Genomic DNA, 22,265 nt, shown 5'->3' with positions numbered 1-22,265 from the left:
TGTGAGCAAGGGAGCGGTGGTCTCTGCCCCGGCCTTAGTGAAGCTGGCCACCCTACCAAGCGCCAGGTACAGCACCCGGCACAGTGCCAGCACTCTGCAGAGGGGAGTAGTTAGGGTATTCTAAGCGTCTGGCGGGCCTTGTTTCCTCCGAGGCGGGTAGGGCCACCCCGCAGAGAACACCTTCCCAAGTCTCTAAGGTGCAACGACGCCCAACAGCCGGAACCTGGGGGCGGGGCTGGGGGGGGTGACCTAGGATCCCGCCCTAAGGGCTTTAAACTTATGGGGCTGCCTGCTGGCGGAGGAGGGGGGAGAGGAGGAGGGGACGCTGCTCTTAGAAAGCGAGGAGATAGACGTGGTAAATGCGGGGACGCCCACCAAAGATGCTCTGGAACCTTTCCACTCGGGTGAAAGGGGGTTCCCGAAATAGGGGTCCTAGTGGAAACTAAGTTTGAAATGGGGTCAGTGGCACTAAGAGAGTGGGACAGTCCTGGTAGGTCCGCGGGTTTGAGGAGATACGAAAGTTGGAGTGGGCTGGTGGAGATGTAAATCAGCTCCCAATCACCCCGAAAAGATCCGAAAGGGCCGGCCGAACGGAGATGGGGGACGGCGCAGCGCCTCCAACACGTGATCAGTGCGACGGAATTAAGGCGGTGCGGCTCCGACTGAAGGGCGGGGTCGCGAGGTCCAGACGTCAGAGGAATGCGGTGGGGGGAGGGGAGAGAGGGGCCCCTCCCCTCCCCGCCCCCGCGCCGGGCCCGGACGCCCCTCGCGCCGGCGCGCGCCGACGGGACGCGACGGAACCGTCCCACGCGCGGCAAGTTCCAGGCAGCTTGGCCGCCCGAGCGCGCCCACGGTTGGCGACCGGGCTGCCGCGTTATCTGCACACCCGCGCTCCCGGCCTCCGCCCCTCCCCCACCCCTTGCACACGGGCCGTGGTCGCGGGCCCCGGGCGGCCCCTCCCTGGGATCCCCCCTCACTCCTCCCTGACCCCTCGCCCCCAGCCCCTACCAGTTCGGCGGCGAGCCTGGCCGGCCGTCCGAGATCGAAAAGAGAGCAGACACTGGGAAGTTTTGGGGGAGGGAGGGGCGGGACTTAAAGGGACCACGACCTCTTTCCAGCCCGGGGGGGAAAAAAAATGGGGGGGGTAGAGGGGGGAGATCGAGAGTTGCTCTGCAGTTGAATGGAGGAAACAACGCAAAAAAGGAACGGGAAGACTCCGCGTCCCTTTTCCCCAAACATCCCCAGCCCCTCAATACCCGCCCCCCATCCCTCACAGAAAGTCGCACAGTTGTTTGGGAATCACGCCTCATTCTTCCTGGTCAGCCAAGTATTCTGTTGGTTGAGGTAAATGTTGGGGTGCACATCGTACAGACGGGGAAATGGGCTCAGGGGACGCTAGCGACCTACCCGGGATCCCACCGCTTGTAAGTGTCATATAGCAGGATTTGTCTGCCACCAAAGACACATAACCAGTGCACTGCAGTGCCTGTTACGGTGATGGGGTCTGCAATATCCCTTGGAGGTTAAGAGCATGAGTCCTGGGGTCAGACTGCCAGCGTTCAAATATGGACGGTGCACCTACTTACTCTGTGGCTTTGGAAAAGTGATTTAGCATTCTGGGGCCTCTGTTTCCTCATCCAGTAGGAGGTTGGTCATAGCACCTGCAACGTTGGGTGGTCTTGAGAAGTGCTGAGAATGTCTGGAAGCAGAGGGAACCTCAGGTCCACCTCCATTTCAGAAATTGAGGCTCAGAGAGGGGAAAGACCAACTGAAATTCACCACAGCTGGGCAGCATGTGAAAGAACAAGTCCTCCCCTCCTTAGGGCCCGAACTGCGTAATCCAACCCTTGTGGGCCCATCCAAATCCATGCCTAAGCCTTTCCACTTGTCCTCTACATGGCACAAACACTGGTTCTCCTTCTGTTCATCAGATACCCAGAGCTCATTCCTGACTCTGCACTGGCTGTTCCCTCTGTCTAAAACACCCTTCTCCCAGATCTTTGCTCCTCATTTGAGAGGCCTTGGCTCAAATGTCACCTCCTGAGCACCCCAGCCTAGTTAGTCACCATACACAGTTATAATCATGGCTTCCCATTTATCTCCCTCTTTGCTCTTATTGCCATGTGAAAACAACCAGTTATTTAATTTTTGTCTCCTCACTAGAATCTGGGCCCTTTGGGGGCCAAAAGTGGGTATGTTTTCACCCCTCTAAGGACCTTACCCTGGGGTCATTCACTCATTCATCAGATGTTTATTGAGCTAACACTCTTTGGGGCATCTGGGATAAAAATGGTGAACCAGATAGGAAAAAATTCCCTCCTTCCAGGGGTTCCATTCTAGTGAAAGATGCACAATACATCAGTAAAATATGTATCAGAAAAAAAAAAAAGGAAAAAATATGTATCAGAGGTGATAACTGCTATGAAGATAATAAAACAGGGAAGGAGGCTGAGGACTACATGAGGGCAGTTTGCTCAAAAGGGTGTTCAGGTGAAGCCTCACTGAGAAGGTGACATTTTAGCAAAGGTCTGAATAGGAGAGAGAGGAAGTCATGTGGATACTGGGGGAAGAGCATTCCAAGCAGGAGGAACATCCAGTGCAAAGGCCCCGCGGTGAAATGTGCCTGGTGTGTTCCAGGAATTGCTAGAGACCTTTGTGGCTGGAGTAGAGGAAGGGAGGGGTAAATGGTAAATGATGACATCAGAAAAGGGGGAGAGGGCAGTCTGTGAGGGTCCTCCTGGGCCATGGGGAGGGGAGGACTTTTACTTTTACTCTGAGGTGAGGCCACAGGAGTGTTCCGAGCAGGTAAGGGCCCTGATCTGGCTCAGGAGCCCTGTGGCTGCGTGCTGTGGGTGTGGGAAACAGACTGTGGGAGGTGGGGTGGGAGCAGGAAGACAGGAGGCTAATTCAATGGGAATGGGCTGGAGAAGGTGGATGGGGTCAGGATGGGGGCCGTGGAGGGACTGAAGTGAGCAGGTTATGGATCTGTTTTGAAAGTAGAGCCCATAGGATGGGCTGAGGGGTCAAAACTCCTCATGATTCAAAACCACCCCAACTGTAGGGCTCATAGTGGTGGCCAACATCCCCAGCTCCTTTTGGTCCTCTATCCACTATGAGATGCTTCTTTTTTAAGGAGCATCTCTTCTCCCTCTCCCTTTGACACAGGCCTGTTCCATGGCATCCCAGGACCAGCCATCCACATCAGTGTCGCGAGTGTGCATAACTGCTCTCAAACACCTACAGCAAGCCCATCCAGGTGGAGGTGGGGATTCCCCTGGCTTGTAGCCTTTTGAAAAAACACTTTTTAAAAAAAACAATAATTTTTTAAAAAAATTATAGTTGATGTACAGTATTATGTGTCCCTCCCATGGTCACACCTAGACCTTGTCTCAATCACCACAGCCTCTTTAGAACCTCAGTTTCATGCATCTTGCGCTTTACTGGTCACCTTTCTAGTTCACTCCCTTCAGAAGCTCAACTCCGATAATCCATTAGCCCTACCGTGTTTCCATGACCCCTCCACCCCCTCATACCTTCACACAGATTAAATTCCTTGACAAACCACTATAATCGCCCCCTTACGCACATTCTCTACACACTTCCCCCTCTCCACCCTACTCATCTGGCAAAACCACAATCCTTGTTAAATCTAAGGCTCCATCTATCGCATGCCTGCATCTGTGCAGATGGAAAAAAATACGCAATCATGCTAACTGCTCTCGCCTTAAATTCATACCCACCGACTTGGAATGCTGCCTAACAAATTTTGCCTCTGCCCCTGGTCCCTTGACTCTCCCAGATGATGTATCAGATCTTCTCCTCAAACCTCTCTAACAGCGTCTTCCTCGTTGTCGCTCTCAGCAGTGACTTTCTCCCTGCTTCCTGGGAGAACTACAGCCACCCTCCCCCCATATCCACTCTCCTCCTGCCTACTTGTGAGTGGGGTAGCTAGCCATGTTCCCATCTGCTGGGCTTCTTTTTTTTCCTATGCCTATTCTCATTTTTTTCTTCCCTAGTCAAGAAATTGGTCCCCTGTGGGCCCAGGGTCTCAGGAGAGAAATGTGACAGGCCCCAAAGCAGAAATAAGCCAGCTTTCTTTTCTTTTCTTTTCTTTTTTTAAAGCCTCTTCAGGGCTCCAAGCAGAAATATCTTCATGGTCTATTGGGCCTCAGATTGAAAACTCAGATGCCTTTAGGGGTCAATGGGTGAAGCCATTGTGGTAGAGGAAAAGTTCTCAGTTGCATTACACAGTTGTGACTTATTTTTTTTCCCCAAGCTTTATTGAGATATGCCTGACATTCAAGAAACCATACATATTTAAAGAATACGGTTGATGAGTTTTGACTTATGTATAAACCTGTGAAACCGTCACCACAATCAAGTAATGACCAAAAGGAACAAGGACACCTACTGTATAGCACAAGGAACTATACTCAATATTTCATAATAACCTATATAAGAAAAGAATCTGAAAAAAAATATAGATAGATAGATAGAGATATATATGAATCGCTTTGCTGTACACCTGAAACACAACATTGTAAATCAACTATACTTCAATAAAAAATTAATTAATTTAAAAAAAATTTAAAAAGAGAATCTGAAAAAGAATATAGAACAGAATCACTGTGCTGTACACCTGAAACTAACATGATGTTGTAAATCAACTATACTTCAACTTAAAAAATAAAAAGAGGGGACTTCCCTGGCAGTCCAGTGGTTAAGACTCTGTGCTTCCATTGCAAGCGTGCACAGGTTTGATCCGTGGTCAGGGAACTAAGATCCCTAGGGACACGGGTTCAATCCCTGGTCCGGGAAGATCCCACATGCCGCGGAGCAACCAAGCCCGTGCGCCACAACTACTGAGCCTGCCTTCTAGAGCCCGCAAGCCACAACTAGTGAGCCCGTGTGCCACAGCTACTGAAGCCCGCGCCTAGAGCCCGTGCTCCGCAACAAGAGAAGCCACTGCCGTGAGAAGCCCGTGCACTGCAATAAAGAGTAGCCCCCGCTCGCTGCAACTAGAAGAAGCCCGCGCACAGCAATGAAGACCCAACGCAGCCAAAAATAAGTTACAAATAAAATAAATTAATTAAAAAAAATTTTTTAAATTAAAAAAATAAAAAGAGGGGACTTCCCTGGCAGTCCAGTTGTTAAGACTTCGTGCTTCCATTGCAGGGGTGTGCAGGTTTGATCCCTGGTCAGGGAACTAAGATCCTGCAAGCCACACAGTGGGACCCCCCAAAAAATTCTTTTTAATTAAAATAAATAAATACATTTAAAAAAGAAGAATGAATGGCTTAACCATGAAAAAAATAAAAATTTAAAAATAAATAAAATGTATGTTCTCAGGAACATCAAAAAAAAAAAAAGAAGATAATGACTAAAAAGGTAATGAATATATCCATCATCTCCAAATTTCCCCCTGCCTCTTGATAAACGCTTCATCCCTCACCCCTCCACACACACAACCCCAGACAACCACTAATCTACTTTCTATCACTGTTGGTTAGTTTGCATTTTCTAGAATGGAATTATATAGTATGTACTCTCATGTCTGGCTTTTTTCATTCAATATAATTATTTTGAGATTCATACATGTTTAACAATAATTCATCCTTTTTATTTCTTTTTTTCTTCTTCTTCTTTTTTTTTTTTTTGCGGTACGCGGGCCTCTCACCGTTGTGGCCTCTCCCGTTGCGGAGCACAGGCTCCGGACGTGCAGGCTCAGCGGCCACGGCTCACGGGCCTAGCCGCTCCGCAGCATGTGGGATCCTCCCGGACTGGGGCACGAACCCGTGTCCCCTGCATCGGCAGGCGGACTCTCAACCACTGCGCCACCAGGGAAGCCTATTCTTTTAATTTCTGAGTGCTGTTCCATTGTGTGGAATAGTTTATTTATCAAGTCACCACAATTTGTTTATCAAGTCACCCACTGATGGACATTTGTGTTGTTTGCAGTTTTTGGCAATTATACAAATAAAGGTGCTATGAACATCAATGTACAAGTCTTTGTGTGGATATGTTTTCATTTTTTTAGTGTATATACCTAGGAGTGGAATGTCTGGATCATGTGGTAGGTATATATTTAATTTTTAAAGAAAAGTTATTTTCCAAAGTAGTTGTACCACAGTGTCCAACTACTATTACTATTAACAACAACAATAAAAACCGGGTGAAAATTTAGTATTTATTTTAATTCATTTATTCCTTCATTTGACAAATATTTACTGGGTACTGCTTTGTGCCGGACCCTGTTCTAGGCACTGGGGATTCAGCAGTGAACAAGGCACACAAAATTCCCACCCTCGCGGAGATGATGTTTGACTTATCCTCTCTCAGCCCAGATGATTTGGTTTTCTAGGTTGGGACCACACACGTGCTGAGGAGCCGGATGGCCTGGTCCAAATCCTGGCTCTGCCATTTCCTAGCTACGTGGCCTTGGCAAGACCCCTTATCTCTGAGTCTTATTCTGTAAAAAGGGGGTGCTGATAATACAATCTTTACCTCCTAAGGTTGTGGCATTGTTGGTTCGCAAACTGGCCCCTGTACACAGAAGGCAAGGAGAGACCCAAGAAAGAGGCATGTCCAGATTGGTAGATGGCAGGTTTAAGAAGCAAGGGAAAGTTCATACGAACTTTTTTCATATCTTGGGCAGCCACAAGATAAGTAGATCTCCTTATCCACCTGCCAGAATCTTCAAAGTTTATATACAGAGGCCTTAACTGGGCTCAGTCACACATACCGTCGAGATGGTCTCAACAAAACCCTACTCTCCCAAGGCTGTGTCTTTGGAACAGCTCCCACTGTGGGAACAGTGGGCAGTGTACATTCCAAGGACAGGGGAGCGGGTGAGGAGACTCTGATTGCCCGGGCCCAGCTCTCAGGTCAACTGGCAGTCACGTGTGTCCTCCTGATGACCTCCGCCAACAGGCATACAAGCCACTAAGCATTAGCTATTATCTATGCTGGGGGGTGGGGGGAGCCAGAGAATAAACAGGCAAAACATACATTGTCCCTTAATGAGCATGAAATAGTGGCTTATAGTGGTTTTGATTTGCATTTCCCTAATTATTAGTGACGTTTATTATCTTTTCATGTGCCTATCAGCCACTTGCATATCTTTTTTGGAGAAATATCTATTTAAGTCCTTTGCCCATTTAAAAATTGGATTGTAGGGAATTCCCTGGCAGTCCAGTGGTTAGGACATCCGTGCTTCCACTGCCCAGGGGAGAGCTGGGGGCACCGGGCCCGGGTTCGATCCCTGGTCGGGAAACTAAGATCCTGCAAGCCATGCAGCGTGGCCAATAAATACATAAACAAACAAACAAACAAATAAAATTGGATTTTTGTGGGGTTTTTGCTGAGTTTTAGGAATTCTATACGTATTCTGGATATTGACCCTTTATGATTTGCAGGTATTTTCTCCCATTCCGTGGGTTGATGTAACACTCTGTTGATTGTTTCCTTTCATGCACACTTTTAAATTTTGATGTAGTCCAATTAACTTTTTTTGTTGTTGCCCGTTCTTTTGGCATCACACCCAAGAAATTATTGCCAAATCCAATATCATGAAGCTTTTCCCCTATGTTTTCTTCTAAGAGTTTTATAGTTTTGACATTTAGGTCTTTGATCCATTTTAGGTTAATCTTTATATAGGGTGTTAGATAAGGGTCCAACATCATTCTTTTGCACGTGGATATCCATCCAGTTTCCCCAATACCATTCGTTGAAAAGACTGTCCTTTCCCCATTGAATGATATGGACATCCTTGTCGAAAATCATTTGACCATACGTGCCAGGGTTTATTTCTAGAATTTGCATTTTTAACAAGTTGCTGTTGAAAACCATTGATATATAGTATCAGATTGTTGCAGGAAGGGGGACCCCTTCCAGGGCCCAAGAGAGGGCTCTTGTCTAATACTCAGAAGTGAATTGTCCGAGGAGAAATACATGCTGCAAAGCAAAAGACTTTATTGGAGAGGGGCATCTGGGTGGAGAGCAGCAGGGTTAGGGAACCCAGGAGAACTGCTCTGCCACGTGGCTCACAGTCTCTGGTTTTATAATAGGGTTAGTTTCCAGGTTGTCCCTGGCCAATCGTTTTGACTCAGGGTCCTTCCTGGTGGCGCGCACATCACTCAGCCAAGATGGATTCCAGTGTGAGCGTTTCTGGGAGGTTGGCAGGATATATCATCTCTTCCCTCCAACTTTTGGCCCCTCCCAAACTTTTCTGGGCTGGTTTTACAAGAGATACTATGGATGGGCATGTCCTCCCTCCTTTCAGCCCCTCCCGAATTCTCCCAGTTAGTTTTCAGTGGCAGCACCTCGTTCTTTACTAGGACCTTCTGTTGTGAGACAACTCAGGCAAGCGGTTATCATCCTGCCTGGCTAAGCTGGGCGGTTTTGGTCAACGGCTCCCTAACAAGATTAACAATAAAACAGGAAGGGAGGCTGTACTTTTTGAGAAGTCATAGAAAAGGTGATAGTTGAGCAAAGCCCTGCAAAACACAAGGGAGTCAGACAAGCATGCATCTGGGGAAGACATTCCAGGTGAGGCAGGAGGGACGGGGGGGGGGGGGGGGGGGGGGGGGGGGTGGTGGGGCAGGGCACAACTGTTAAAAGAATGACGCAGCTATTTGAGAATACAACAAAAACTAGTTAGAATCAACTAGGCCCAAGATGGCAGAAGATTTGACTTCCCATAAACCTTGAGCCTCATTATATGCTCATTGTAATACATCAGCATATGCTAAAAGACACACCCACAGGTGCCATGACAGTTCTGAGGCTGACCATAAAAGGCCAAAAAGTGGGCAGTGGCCCAATTTGTGGAAACCCCTGCCCCTTCCCCCAAATAGTTAGAATATTCCTTCTACTCATTAGCATATGAAATTACCCAGCCTATAAAAACCAACTACCCCACACGCACCTGAGATGGTCCACATTCTGTCTATGGAATGTGTGTCTCCCAGGGTGGCTCTCACTTTCTGAGACAGCCCTCATTCTGCCTATGGAATGTGCATCTCTCTAAATAAAAAATAAAAGTGTTTCTTGCAAACCTAATTTCTGGCCTGAGAGGTAGACCTCTGAGATCTATTTTTAAAATTTCCTTCTTGCTGCCACGTGGGTGGGCATTGGAGAGGATCCCCAGGACTTGGAACCAGGAGGCAGAGGGAGGCTGGGGCTGGACCAGGATGGGGCTGTGGAAAGGGAGGATGGAGTGGGAGGGAGTGGGGAGAGGGAGGGTGCAGGACGAGGCTCAGGCTCTGGCTGGCCTAGGGACCAGGGGATCGGGGGGCCCCCTGAGATGGGGACTAGAAGGAGGAATGGGTTTCAGGGAGATGCTGTGGCCAGTTTGGGACACCGTGGGAATGGGAGGCCAAGAGGAGGCATCCAGCACGAAGCCCAGAGCTCCAAAGTGTAGCCAAAGCCCTAAACCAGTGATACCCCAAACATCAGCCATTTGGTTTCACTTTCCCATACTTTGCCTCGTATCCACGCATCACCTGTACGCTTAGCTACTTAATCATTTTCTTTAAATCGATTCACTGTTTTTTTTTAAATTCAACACATTTATTTATACAGGAAACATCATTTTACTCCAGGAAGTGGAAAACAGCCATGAATAGAATATAATAGTACAAATAAATCCAATGATTCAGCAAGGATCAAAAAGAGGTGGGGCTTCCCTGGTGGCGCAGTGGTTGAGAATCTGCCTGCTAATGCATGGGACACGGGTTCGAGCACTGGTCTGGGAGGATCTCACATGCCGCGGAGCAACTAGGCCCATGAGCCACAGCTACTGAGCCTGCGCGTCTCGAGCCTGTGCTCTGCAACAAGAGAGGCCGTGATAGTGAGAGGCCTGCGCACCGTGATGAAGAGTGGCCCCCGCTTGCCGCAACTAGAGAAAGCCCTCGCACAGAAATGAAGACCCAACACAGCAAAAATAAATAACTTAATTAATAAACTCCCACCCCCAATATCTAAAAAAAAAAAAAAAAAAAAAAATGAGGTGCTGAAAGCATTGGGTAAAAATGTTGTTGGGGGACAGGTTATTCACAGGGTCTCAATGTACCACCTACGGATAACATCATAATTCAAATGGGAAGAGATCTGACAGTCACTTCCTATTATGGGCTGAACTGTGTGTCCCCGCCAAACTCATATGTTGAAGTCCTAACCCCCAGTAACTCCGAATGTGACTATATTTGGAGAAAAAGCCTTTAAGAGGTGATTAAGTGAAAATGAAATCATATGGGCAGGCCCTGATGCAACGTGAGTGGTGTCCTTATACGAAGAAGAGATTAGGACACAGACACACACAAAAGAAAGACCATATGAAGCAAAGGGAGAAAATGGGCATCTCCAAGCCAAGGAGAGAGGCCTCAGAATGAAATCAGCCCTACTGACCCCTTAATAGACTTCCAGCCTCCCGATCTGTGAGAAAACAAATCTCTGTTCTTTAACCACCCAGTCTGTGGTATTCTGCTACAGCAGCCCAATCAAACTAATATACTCCTTAACTCAATGGGCAAACTTAGCATCACAGATCACGGGGTCCCTGATGGGAGGTACTGAGAAGGACCAAACCTCACCTACACAGTATTCTTCATTTAACTGCAGGACTGGAATCTAATCGTGAAGAAACATCAGACAAATCCAGCAAGTGGGGCTGTCCACAAGACATACTCACGCAGGATATAAAGAGCTTCTACAACTCAACAACAACAGCAAAACAAATAACCCGATTTAATTATGGGCAAAAGACTTGAATAAACATTTCTCCAAAGAAGATGTACAAATGGCCAGCAAGCATATGAAAAGATGCCTAACATCACTGATCATTAGGAAAATGCAAGCCAAAACTACAATGATAATCACCTTACACCCATTAGGATGGCTACTATCCAAAAAAGAGAAAATAAGTGTTGGCAAGGATGTAGAGAAATCAGAACCCTTGTGCATTCTTGGTGGGAATGTAAGTAGTGCAGCTGTTAAGGAAAACAGCCTAGAGATAAACTGTTAAAAAATTAATTTTAATTAAATTAAAAACTGTTGTAAAACATTAAACATAGAATTACCATATGATCTGGCTATGCTACTCTTGGGTATATATCCAAAAGAAATGTAAGCTAGATTTCAAAAGATATTTGCACCCTCTTGTTCATTGCAGTATTACAATAGTCAAGAGGTGGAAGCAACCCAGTTGTCCACAGAAGGATGACTAGATAAACAAAATGTGATATATACAAACAATGGAATGTTATTCAGTCTTTTAAAAGATGGGGGACTTCTCTGGTGGTCCAGCGATTAAGACTCCACGCTTCAACTACCAGGAACATGGGTTTGATCCCTGGTCGGGGAACTAAGATCCCACATGCCGTGTGGTACAGCCAGAAAGAAAGAAAAAAAGGAAAAGTTTAGGGCTTCCCTGGTGGCACAGTGGTTGAGAGTCCGCCTGCCGATGCAGGGGACACGGGTTCGTGTCCCGGTTCTGGAGGATCCCACATGCCGTGGAGCTGCTGGGCCCGTGAGCCATGGCCGCTGGGCCTGCGCATCCGGAGCCTGTGCTCCGCGGCGGGAGAGGCCACAGCAGTGAGAGGCCCGCGTACCGCAAAAAAAAAAAAAAAAAGTTTAAAAGATGGAAATCCTGTCCTATGCTACAACATGGATGAGGCTTGAGGACTTTATGCTTAGTGAAATAAACCAGTTCACCAAGAGACAAATGCTGTATGATTTCACTTACATGAGATATCTAGAGGTGTCAAAATCATGGGAACAGAAATTAGAACGGTGGTTGCCTGGTGCTGGGGGGAAGGGGAAATAGGAGCTGTGTTCAATGGGTAGTTTTAGATTTAAAAGATGAAAACGTTCCAGAGATCTGTTACACAACAATGTGAATATAGTTAATACTACTGAACTGCACACTTATAAATGTGTAAGATGGGGGACTTCCCTGGTGGTCCAGTAGTTGACTCTGAGCTTCCAGTGCAGTGGGTATGGGTCGCATCCCTGGTTGGGGAACTAAGATGCCACATGCGGCATGGCCAAAAAACAAAAACAAACGAACAGAAAAAGAAAGAAGTGTAGGGACTTCCCTGGTGGCGCAGTGGTTAAGAATCTGCCTGCCAATGCAGGGAACATGGGTTCGAGCCCTGGTCTGGGAAGATCCCACATACTGCGGAGCAACTAAGCCCGCGCGCCTAGAGCCCATGCTCCACAACAAGAGAAGCCACCGCAGTGAGAAGCCCGTGCACCACAACGAAGACTAGTCCTTGCTCGCCCCAACTAGAGAAAGCCCGCCTACAGCAACGAGGAACCAATGCAGCCAAAAATAAATAAATAAAAATTAAAAAAAGATAAGAGCGTAAATTATATATTTTTGCTACAATTTAAAATAAATAAATACATATGTACATACATAAACACATAATAAATCAATGAAATTCTTGATGCCCTGCTTGCCCTGGAGGTCAGCTCCTTCTTACAGGACATGACCCCTCCCATATCCTGGGGTCTGACCACCCCCCTCGGTGCTGTATGAACATAAGATCAGATACTGTGTCCTGCAGTCTCTCCAATCCCTTCTTCCTACTTCACTGCCCAATGCAGCCATCCTCAAGGTTCTTGGCTTTCAAAAACAATTGTGAAAAAACTCTATTGCCTGGGACATTTTTCAGTTGACATCTAAAATTACAGCATTTTGATCATTATAAAATGTAAAATTTTAATGGCAATGCATCTCTTCATTAGATGGATTAAGAGGGATTTTCCTATTTTTCTAGTAGACGAATGTCCCTGTTGCTGGAATGAGGTTGAGTTGAGTATTAATTCTACTCTTTTTCCTTTTCATTAATAGTGCTGAGACTCTGTAAGTTTCCTGGGGCTGGTGTAACAAATGACTACAAACTCGGTGGCTTAAAACAACAGAAATTTATTCTCCTCCAGTTCCGGAGGCCAGAAATTAAACATCAGTATCACTGGGCTGAAATCAAGGTGTCAGCTGGGCCACACTTGTTCTGGAGGCTCCGTTCCTTGCCTCTTCCAGCTTCTGGAAAGTGTTCCTTGGCTTGTGGCCACATCACTCCAATCTGCAAGGCCAACATTTTCAGATCTCTCTCTGCTCTGCCTTTATAGTGCCTTCTCCTGTTTGTGTCAAGTCTTCCTTTGCCTTCCTTTTATAAGGACACATGTGGTTGCATTTAGAGCCCCCCTTGATATTCCAGGATAATCCCTCCATCTTAATCCTTAACTTGGGACTTCCCTGGTGGTCCAGTGGATAGGACCCAGCGCTTTCACTGTCGTGGGCCCAGGTTCAATCCCTGGTCTGGGAGCTAAGATCCCGCAAGCCTCAGGGCGTGGGAAAAAAAAAATCCTTAATTTGATAACATCTGCAAAGACCCCTTTCCAAATAAGGTAACATTCATGGATTCCAGAGATTAGGACATGGATATCTTTGCGGGGAGCCATTTTCAGCCTACCACAGAAAATGTGTTCATTGAATCATTCAGCAAGTATTTATTGAACACCTACTGTGTGCCAGGCATTTGTCTAGGCACTGAGGATACAGCTATGAACAGAACAGAGATCCATAGCCTCTTGGAGCTGACGTCCTAAGGCTATACTCACTGTCTAAAAATGGTAGCTACAGGCCCTGAGTGGCTATCGAGCACTTGAGATGTGCTGCAGTGTAAAACACACTGGAATTTGAAGATTTAGGATACACACAAAAAGAATGTTAAATATCTCAATAATTCAAAAATATTGATTACATGTTGAAGTGATATAATGGGTTAAATCGGATATGTTATTAAAGTTAAATTCACTCGTTTCTTTTTATTTTTAAACGTAGCTATGAGAGTATTTAGAATTACATGTGTAGCTTGTATTCTATTTCTATTGGACAGCACTGTCCTAAGGGGAGGGAGAAGATTGTGGACAATTAACACAGTAAATAAGTATATTATATGGAATGACTGGAAGTGAAAGCTTCTATGGAAAAAAAAAAGATCAGGGTAGGGGAGTGTTCCCTATGGCTGCTGTAACAAATTACCACAAACTTAGTGGCTTAAAAAAACACCCATTTATTACCTATTGCAGTTCTAAAGGTCAGATGTCCAAAATATGTCTTAGGGTCTAAAATCAAAGGCTGAACTTGAGTGGACCTAGAGATTATCATATTAAGTGAAGTAAGTCAGACAGAGAAAGACAAATGTCATGTGGTATCACTTATATGTGGAATCACCCCCCAAAAGAAAGATACAAATGAACTTATTTACAAAACAGAAACAGACTCACAGACATAGAAAACAAACAAATGGTTATCAAAAGGTATAGCAGAGGTAGGGAGGGAGGGAGAGATAAATTAGGAGTTTGGGATTAATATATACACACTACTATACATAAAATAGGTAAACAACAAGGACCTACTGTATAGCACAGGGAACTATACTCAATGTCTTGTAATAACCTATAATGGAAAGGAATCTGAAAAATAATATATATATACATAACTGAATCACTTTGCTGTACACTTGAAACTAACACAACATTGTAAATTAACTATACTTTAATTAAAAAAAAACAAAATCGAAAGCTGAGTTCCTTTTGGAGGTTCCAGGGGAAAATCCATTCCTTGTCTTTTTCAGCTTCTAGAGGATGCCTACATTGTTTGGCTCCTGGACACATCACTCCGACCTCTGCTTGCATCATCATATCTCTTCCTCTGACTCTGACCCCACTGCCTCCCTCTAATAAGGACCCTGGGGATTACATCGGGCCCACCTGAATCCAGGGTAATCTTCCCATCGCAAGACCCTTAATTTTTTTTTTTTGGCCGCACCCCACAGTATGCGGAACTTCCCCCACCAGGGATCGAACCCGCAGCCCCCACAGTGGAAGCGCGGAGTCTTAACCTCTGGACCACCAGAGAAGTCCAAGATCCTTAATTTAATCACATCTGTAAAGTCCCTTTTACCACTTAAGGTAACATATTCACAGAGTATGGAGATTAGGAGGTGAACCTCTTGGGGGGCATTATTCTGTTTATCACAGAGAGGGTCAAGCCAGAGAAGCTGTGGTTTTAGACGGGGGTGTCTGGAAGAGAGCCTCACTGAGAAGGTGACATCTGCCTAAAGACCTGAAGGAAGGGAGGGAAGGAGCAGTGTGGATATCTGGGAATGGCATTCCAGGAAGCAGGGACAGCCAATGCAAAGGCTCAGAGGTCTTCCCTCAGACCCGTTTCCTTTTCCTGGGAGCCCCTCCTTCGTGCTGCCTCTAGTCTAAACTACAGGGGTCAGAAGTTGGTGCTGCCCTAGGTGCCTCCCGAATCTTGCTTGCGGAGCAGAAGGGTTTGAGACTCTAATCATCCCTGGCCTCTTGCACAATCTCTATTGCCCATGGTTCCTCAAAGGGCAGCTTGGCCTGTGGGGAGAGGCAGGAGCCTGGGTCAGAAAGGCAACAGATCCAGCCCTCCCCTCCACCCGCAGTCCAGGGGGGTGATCACCTGGGCTTCGGTGGGGTTCTGTCTATGCAGCGTCCGCCTGCGGTGCCACTGGCGCAGGGAGGCCCGGGCCTCAGAGCTGAGCCCCTGGGGCGCGCGGCCCGTGTCGGGCTGGTAGTGGGCAATGTGGTACAGGGCCCCAAACCACGTGGTCAGGTAGTACCCGGCTAGGGGCAAGAAGGGGAGGTCAGCGCAGCCCCCTCAGGTTCCCTGACCGCCTGCAGGCTCCCTGCAGGTTGCCCGCCTTCCCTCCCGCTGCAGGCAGGCGGCCTAGGGCGCCCCCTCTTGGGTCCCGGCGTTCTGGGGCTGGGGCGTCACCCTCTCCCCGTAGCTCGTCCGGATCCAAGAGCTCCATGAGAAACTCCACGTCGAGCTGAGTCTCCCCAATGTCCGGACTCCAGATTAGTTCCTCTGTTAGCGCTGGCAGGAAGGCGTCGGCCCCCAGGGGCTCTAGGGGAGCCGGAGGACAGGCTCTGGGGTGGACGGGGCGTGCGGGCACCCTCCATCCGATCCCCAGGACCGCAAGTGCTGGCTGCCCTTCCACTTTGCCGAGCATGCAAACGCCCCTTACTAGATTCCCGCGGCCCGCGTAGACGCCTCCTGCTAGAGCATGCCATCTTCCCCTCGACGTGTGCACGGGAGCCTCCTACCTGGCTCCCGTAACCCTCAAGCCACTCCACATTCTGGTAGACTCAAGACTCCTCCTTTACCTTGGTTTTCGTCCCGAGCCAGGCCCTCGTAGACGTCACTGCACACCGCCAGCAGGAGCGACACCTTGCGGCGTGGGGCGCAGGCTGAGTGGAGGCGCGCCAGGCGCGCGTGGATGCGGCTTCGCAGGGCGGGGACGGGGCCCCGCCTCTCATGCCCCGCCCCCTGAGCTCCCGGAGGCCCCGCCTCCGCCCGCAGGGCTATCTGTCGCCGCCGCAGTTGCCGGAGAGCTGGGGCGCGGAGCGTGCGGAGTCGAGTCCACAGGGCCGGCTTCAGAGGCGCCAGCACCGCCCGGCACAGGGCCGCCTCCACCGCGGGGCCTGCAGGGGTTGAGATGGGTGAAGGAAGGGTCGCCAGGCTGACCCACGCCTACCCTCTCTCTCCAGCGACCCACCCTTGCCAACCGCAACACCTTCCTAGCCTGTGGCCACCCACTTGTGTAGACTTAGGTGTGAGCACGTGTGGAAGAAGGAGCCTGGGTGTGAACGGGCGCGTAGGAGAGAGAGTATGGCTGTCACACGTGTGTGAGATGGAGCAGTGGTGAACAGAATAGGTATTACTACAGGTAGGAAAGGGCGTGTGAGTAGAAAAGGAAACAGGTGTGCACACAGATGGAGAGAAGGAAGTTGGGTGTGAACACCTATGTAGGGCCAAGAGATGGCAAACGTGAACCTGTGCGGGTTGGGAGAGTGGCCCTAAGTTCCCTCTCAGCCCTCCTCATTACCTAGATCCTCGTCCTTCTGGGGGGCCCCGGGAGCCCTGCTCTCAAAGACAGCCCGGACATCGGGGTCCTTTGCTAAGTGATCTTGGAGGTCAGCAAGGAGGTGCCGCATATCCTGAAGCAGCTCTGTGGCCGGGTCCCCAGGCCTGTGGGGACCTTCAGCCTCTGAGGTTAGGCGCACCCGAAAGCCCCGGAACTGCCTGGCCACGTAGCTGCTCCGGGCCCTGGCTAGAGCCCGGATGTGACGCGTGAGCGCATCCTCAGCTCCCTCTTCTTCATCTTTGTAGTCATCCTCCTTCTTCTCTTCCACCAGGCTGGCCAGAGCTGGCCTAGGATGGTGTACTTCTGAGCTGAGTGGGCCTTCCACCCAGGAGACCTGGTGAGGGGCTGGGTTCCTGGGCGCTGATGGGGAGAGAGGGTTGAGTTCCACAAAACAGTGGCGGCAGCTCCTTCATCCCTCAGGGGCCCGGGGCCCTGCTCATCTAACCTGGACCATGTCTCTCGGCAGTCTCTGGAGTTGTCTCTGGGGGCGTCTGCTCCATCTCCCACTCTCTGTGGGTCTCCAGGTAGAGCTTGTTCACCACAAAGAACACCCTCCCTGAGGTGTTGAGTTGGATGCTGCCAATCTGCAGAGGATCTGGGGGCCAGCAGAAGTGAGGTGTCCCAGGTGTCCAAGGGGCCAGCCTTGGAGACTTAGTGTCCAGCTTCGTTACTGGAAGAACTGAGGCTTGGTCCCTGGCACCTCCTCACTCAGGCCCAGGAGTCGAGCACACACACCCCCACCTTTCTCAGACCCCAGCCTTATCTTCCCTCGAACCCTGTAGTTTGGTCCCTCAAGTACCATCCTCCTGGGCTAAGGAGGTGGAAAGGTGGCCTCTTCCTCCATTAGAGAATCATGCCTCACCTGTGTTTTGGTCTCCAGGCCCTAGAGTGGGAGGGGGCAAGAGCAGTGTTCTGGGCAAAACATCCCTGAGAAAAAATGAGGAGTCACAGTATGGGTGAAGTATCATAGGGAAGGATCCCCCTTAGCCCTTTTGAAAGGTGACCTGTACCTGCTGGCTGATAGGAAGGCCAGGAGATGGGGCAGGTCTGACATGCAGAGGTTAGAGGACTCCAGAGACACACCTGGTGGGGAGAGGGCAAGGAGGAACAAGTTAGAAAACTTGAGGGGTAGCAGCCTCCTTTTCCCTGGGACTCTCTCTTCCCCAGTCCTGCAGGTCCCCCAAGAACCTTCAGAACAAGGAAATTTCTACCCTTGCAGTCCCTATCTTTTCCTGTGACTTTAGGCTTGCATTCCACTTATGCCACCAAATAGGATTCATTCATTAGACAAATATTTATTGAGCACCTATTCATTTTCAGGCACTGGGGATACAGTTGTCAAAAGGCAGATACATTCTCTGTCTTCCTGTAGTTTACCTTTTAGCGGAGGGAGACAAAAATGAATGAGTAAACAAATAAAGATAAGTGTATAATGTATTGAGTGCTATGAATGAAATGGAGTGATTGAAAGTGACCAGGGCTCTCATTAGCTGTGGTGGTCAAGGAAGATTACATTTCTACAGAGGCCTAAACGATGGAGACTAAACTAACCATTCAAGGAAGGGCATTCATGCAGGAAAAACAAATACAAAGGCCCTGAAGTTGGGACACATTTAGCATGCTCAAGAAACAGAGAGAAAAAAAAAAAAAAAAGAAACAGAGAAAACAGTGTGTCTAGAGTAGAAGGAATGAAGGGCTGTAGATGGAGAGGTGGGCAGGAGCTAATCATTCATCACCTTATAGGCCATGATGGGCTGTAAGGAGTTTAATGTTTATCTAAAGGTGTTGCATGTCCTTTGCAGGGTTTAGGGCAGGAATGTATAACATCTGATTGATGTTTGAAAATATCACTCTGGCTGCCGTGTTCAGAATGGAAGAAAAGGGTGGGAGCAGGAAGACCAGAGAGGAGGCTACTGAAATTGTCTGGGCAAGAGGTGATGGTGGCTAGGATTAGGGTGATGGAGGTAGAGAGCATTGGGGAGATTCAGGAGATATTTTAGAATTAAAACTGACCAATCTTGTGATAAATTTGCTGTGGACTGCAAACTTGGGGGTATAGGCTCCTCACCTCCAGGAAGCTTCAGGATCTGGTAGGTGTTGATTTCCCCTGGTGAAGGTCCTGTCCTCAACACAAGGACCTGTCTGGGATCATGTCCTATGACCAGGAAACTCTGGGGGAATGGAGGCAAAGTTCAGCTTGAAGAGGATTTGTGCCTGCCTAGCATCCATTGCCCTTATTTTGGGTTCCACACCTCAAATTTCCTTTAGAAAACTCTCTACTCCACTCTCTACTCTAGGTCCTGTGGGTGACTAACTCTCCATCAAGCCCTAGGGGTGGGTCCATGACCTGACCTAGCCAATAGGATTGACAGTGTTCTCTGACCACTGTGATTGGTTCAGAGATGGGCACGTGCACCAAGCTCAGCCAATGGAAATCTTCCACAGGATTTTTGCTGGAGCTCTTTGGAAAGAGGCCTCTTTTTACACTGAGGTTACTAAGCTGGTGAGATGTGGCCCTGAGCTGGGGCCAGCCATCTCTCTAACTAAAAAGAGAAAGCCTCCCTGAGGAGGAAACTGTGGTATACCTGTTAGTTGCTTTATCCAGATCTATTCCCTATTCCTTGCAGAACTCCAGCTTTATTCAGGGCATTAATAGGCCCAGCCATAGAAGATGGATAATGATTGATGTAGGCAGTGGTTCTCACCTCTGTATAACTCCCAGGTGAGCTTTTAAAAATGTTGCTACCTGGGCCTTATCCGTATATTCTGAATCAATTGTGAAGGCTTTTGTTTTTCCTAGTAAAAGAAAACAATGCAACTGGTGCCTCCTTTCTTCCTTCCTCCTGCCTGGAATGCACACATGTGCTTGGGTCTGGGGCAGCCACTGGATGACCATGAGGGAAGTCCAGGAGAATTGCAGAGAAGATGGCCTTGATGCCACCCGAGGAGCAGAACTGGAGCCTGCAGCTACCTTTCTGGTTATGTTAGAAAGATAAATGCCTATTTATCTAAGCTATTATAGAACAAGTGTTTACTTGCATCCCCAAATATTTAGAATTCCCTGCAGTTTAAAGCAAAGCCAAGGGAATTCCCTGGCGGTCCAGTGGTTAGGATTCTGCGCTTTCACTGCCGAGGGCCCAGGTTCAACGCCTGGCCAGGGAACTAAGACCCTACAAGCCTTGTGGCAAAACAAAAACAAACAAGAAAAAGGGAAAAACAGAAAAACAAAAAACAAAGCCAAGAAGTGGAATGAAGAGAAATGTATACATTGTCTGATGTTCAGGATCCAGACATTCCTGAAATTACTTTTACTTCTGGGCCTTTCAGTCATTTGAATCAATAAGTAGCCTCTCAGTTTGCCTGGTCTGGGTTGTGGTTGTCACCAGCAACCAGCAGGGTCCGAGCTGATTCAGAGTGTCATGGGGAGGGTCAGAGAGGGTCCCCGGCTGTGAGCACTTACCCCTGGTGGCCACAGCTCCAGAAGGGCTTTTGCATCCTGGGCATCCAGCTCTGGGATCTGCCACACCCCCCATGTCCTCTGAAGGCGAAGGAGTGGCTCTGGGGTCCCAAGGACTCTTAAGGGGGTCTCACCTGCTCCATTCGCCTGTGATGGGATTAGTCTGGGACATGCAGGGACCAGGAGACCAGGGGACAGAGGAAGGCAGTTGGACACTGAGATGGGGTCAAAGGTACAGGAAGGGGAAGCCCAGGGGCAAAGGGTCAGAGATAGGGTTCTGGGTCCTGTGGCAGGTGGGAACTGGATGGAAGGGGCTTCTGAATCCAGGGGCAGGAGTTGGAGACAGCCCCAGCAGCCCTCACCTCTCCCCATCGGTGGAGCCTGCTGAGGCCTTGTCCTCTGGCTGTGCCATCATCCTCAGGATGCAGAAGGCCAGTGAGCCATGGTCTGGCCTCTGGCAGGGAGGAAGATAAGTCTATTTACAACCCACATGGCAGAGACCTTGACCAATCAGAATGGACTTGAGACCCGTTGCCGTGCCAGGTATTAATTCTTTATTTGCTGGATGGTGGGGCGATCTGGGGATCCCAGGAGTCTTGAGTCTTGACGTAGTGGGGGAGGAAGATGACTCAAACTGATAGCTATTTACAAAGCGGTAGGGTAATATTTCAGATTATAACATCCGGTGCAGCCTTATGAATGTGGACCAGCTAACTAACAACCTTGTCAAAATACAGTGCCCGGAAAAGGGCTCTGCCCACAGCAGGCACTCTGTAACTGTGACAAATGTTATACCACATTTCCTCTCCCTCCCTTCCCAGACCACAGAGGAGCCCTCAAATATTTTCTCCCAACGTTTTATTATGAGAGATTTAAAACATTCAGAAAAGCTGAAATAATTTTACAGGGAACATCCACATACCCGCTACCTAGATTTTACTATTATTCTTTTTGCTTTATCACACATCTGTCCCTCTATCCATCGGACCCCAACCCTTCTAACCAGGTAGAGAGTCCTACAGTGGGTTATCAGTTAAGGCGGGCATTCTAAAATATTTTCCCTGCAGCAGTCCCAGGAGTAGGAGTCCTAGGTCCATCCATGCATCCATCCATCCATCCGTGCACCCATACATCCAACAAATATTTATTGAGTACAGGCCCAGAGTAGGGTAAAAGGGTGCCTGAGGAAAAGGGCGATGGGCAGAATAGGCCCCTGCTCCCAGGGGCTTCCATTCTTCTTGGGGTGGGTATAGGGGATGGAAAATAAACAGCTAAACAAATCAATCAGCCCACTGACCAGAAGCCCAGGGTATTAGGAAGTGGGGGACAGAGAGCAGGTGCCCTGGCCAGGGGACAGCGGTCAGGAGGGGTGGGGGGAGGGAGACAGATGCCTGCCTGGGTCCCATGAGAAGGGGAGAAGGAGATGGGTGGTGCTGGGCAGGATGGGACAGCGGCAGCTGCCTGATACCTCAGGGAGGCAGTGGGTCAGTGGGGGGGTGATGATGCCAGCTGCTCAGTCCCTGGGGACCCCTACCTGTTCTCCGAGGGGAGGCCTGGAGTAGCAGGAAGTGAAAGTGTTCCTCGCAGAGAGAGGAAGCTGAGTGGGCAGGGGGAAGAGGCGGGGCTGGGGGTATTTGAAATCGACCCTCCTCCCTCTTTCCGGGGGCTCAGGCCTTAGGTGACCGGGCTCTGGAGGAAGGGACCCTGGCAGTCTGGGAGTCCAGGGGTAAGAACCATGAGGCTCCCACGGCCCCAGGAGTCCCCTCTCGGCACCCTTCGGCACCCTTCACTCTTTCTCATAAGAGCCTGTGGATGTTCTTGTTTCCTTAGGGGCCCAA

At 48.9% G+C, this 22,265-nt stretch overlaps 1 protein-coding gene across 5 annotated transcripts; it reads right to left on the bottom strand.

Moving 5' to 3' along the window:
• Positions 1 to 12,910: 12,910 nt before the first annotated feature.
• On the bottom strand, positions 12,911 to 22,194 carry RINL (Ras and Rab interactor like). Of its 5 annotated transcripts, none has more exons than XM_089902861.1 (12): positions 21,962 to 22,194; positions 20,790 to 20,881; positions 20,431 to 20,590; positions 19,039 to 19,141; positions 17,981 to 18,053; positions 17,833 to 17,897; positions 17,416 to 17,565; positions 16,932 to 17,330; positions 16,210 to 16,527; positions 15,818 to 15,949; positions 15,503 to 15,666; positions 12,911 to 15,420 (listed from the first exon to the last, which is right to left on the bottom strand). In XM_089902861.1, the coding sequence occupies exons 2-12, from the start codon at positions 20,840 to 20,842 to the stop codon at positions 15,358 to 15,360; spliced, it is 1,680 nt and encodes a 559-aa protein (XP_089758987.1). In that variant the 5' UTR covers positions 20,843 to 20,881; positions 21,962 to 22,194; the 3' UTR covers positions 12,911 to 15,357. The 5 variants fall into 5 exon arrangements, with proteins under 5 accessions (XP_089758987.1, XP_022441422.3, XP_089758986.1 ...); XM_022585714.3 differs by having other exon boundaries at positions 12,911 to 13,088; positions 21,962 to 21,985; XM_089902860.1 differs by having other exon boundaries at positions 12,911 to 13,088; positions 20,790 to 22,049.
• Positions 22,195 to 22,265: the final 71 nt, after the last annotated feature.

The sequence above is a fragment of the Delphinapterus leucas genome, chromosome 20, assembly GCF_059928025.1.
Source record: "Delphinapterus leucas isolate spDelLeu-1000000601 "Yukka" chromosome 20, BTC_Dleu_Yukka2, whole genome shotgun sequence".
NCBI lineage: Eukaryota > Metazoa > Chordata > Mammalia > Artiodactyla > Monodontidae > Delphinapterus > Delphinapterus leucas.
This window is presented reverse-complemented; position numbering and strand designations above follow the sequence as displayed.

Bases quoted from the DNA above. Each gene is read 5' to 3' on its own strand.
- RINL (XM_089902860.1), bottom strand. From the start codon at position 20,842: ATGATGGCACAGCCAGAGGACAAGGCCTCAGCAGGCTCCACCGATGGG. The intron at 20,591-20,789 runs GTGAGGGCTGCT...TGCATGTCCCAG, and splicing joins GGCTCCACCGATGGGGAGAG to ACTAATCCCATCACAGGCGA. The intron at 15,667-15,817 runs GTGACGCCCCAG...TCTTGCCCCTAG, and splicing joins GGACGAGCTACGGGGAGAGG to CCGGGTACTACCTGACCACG.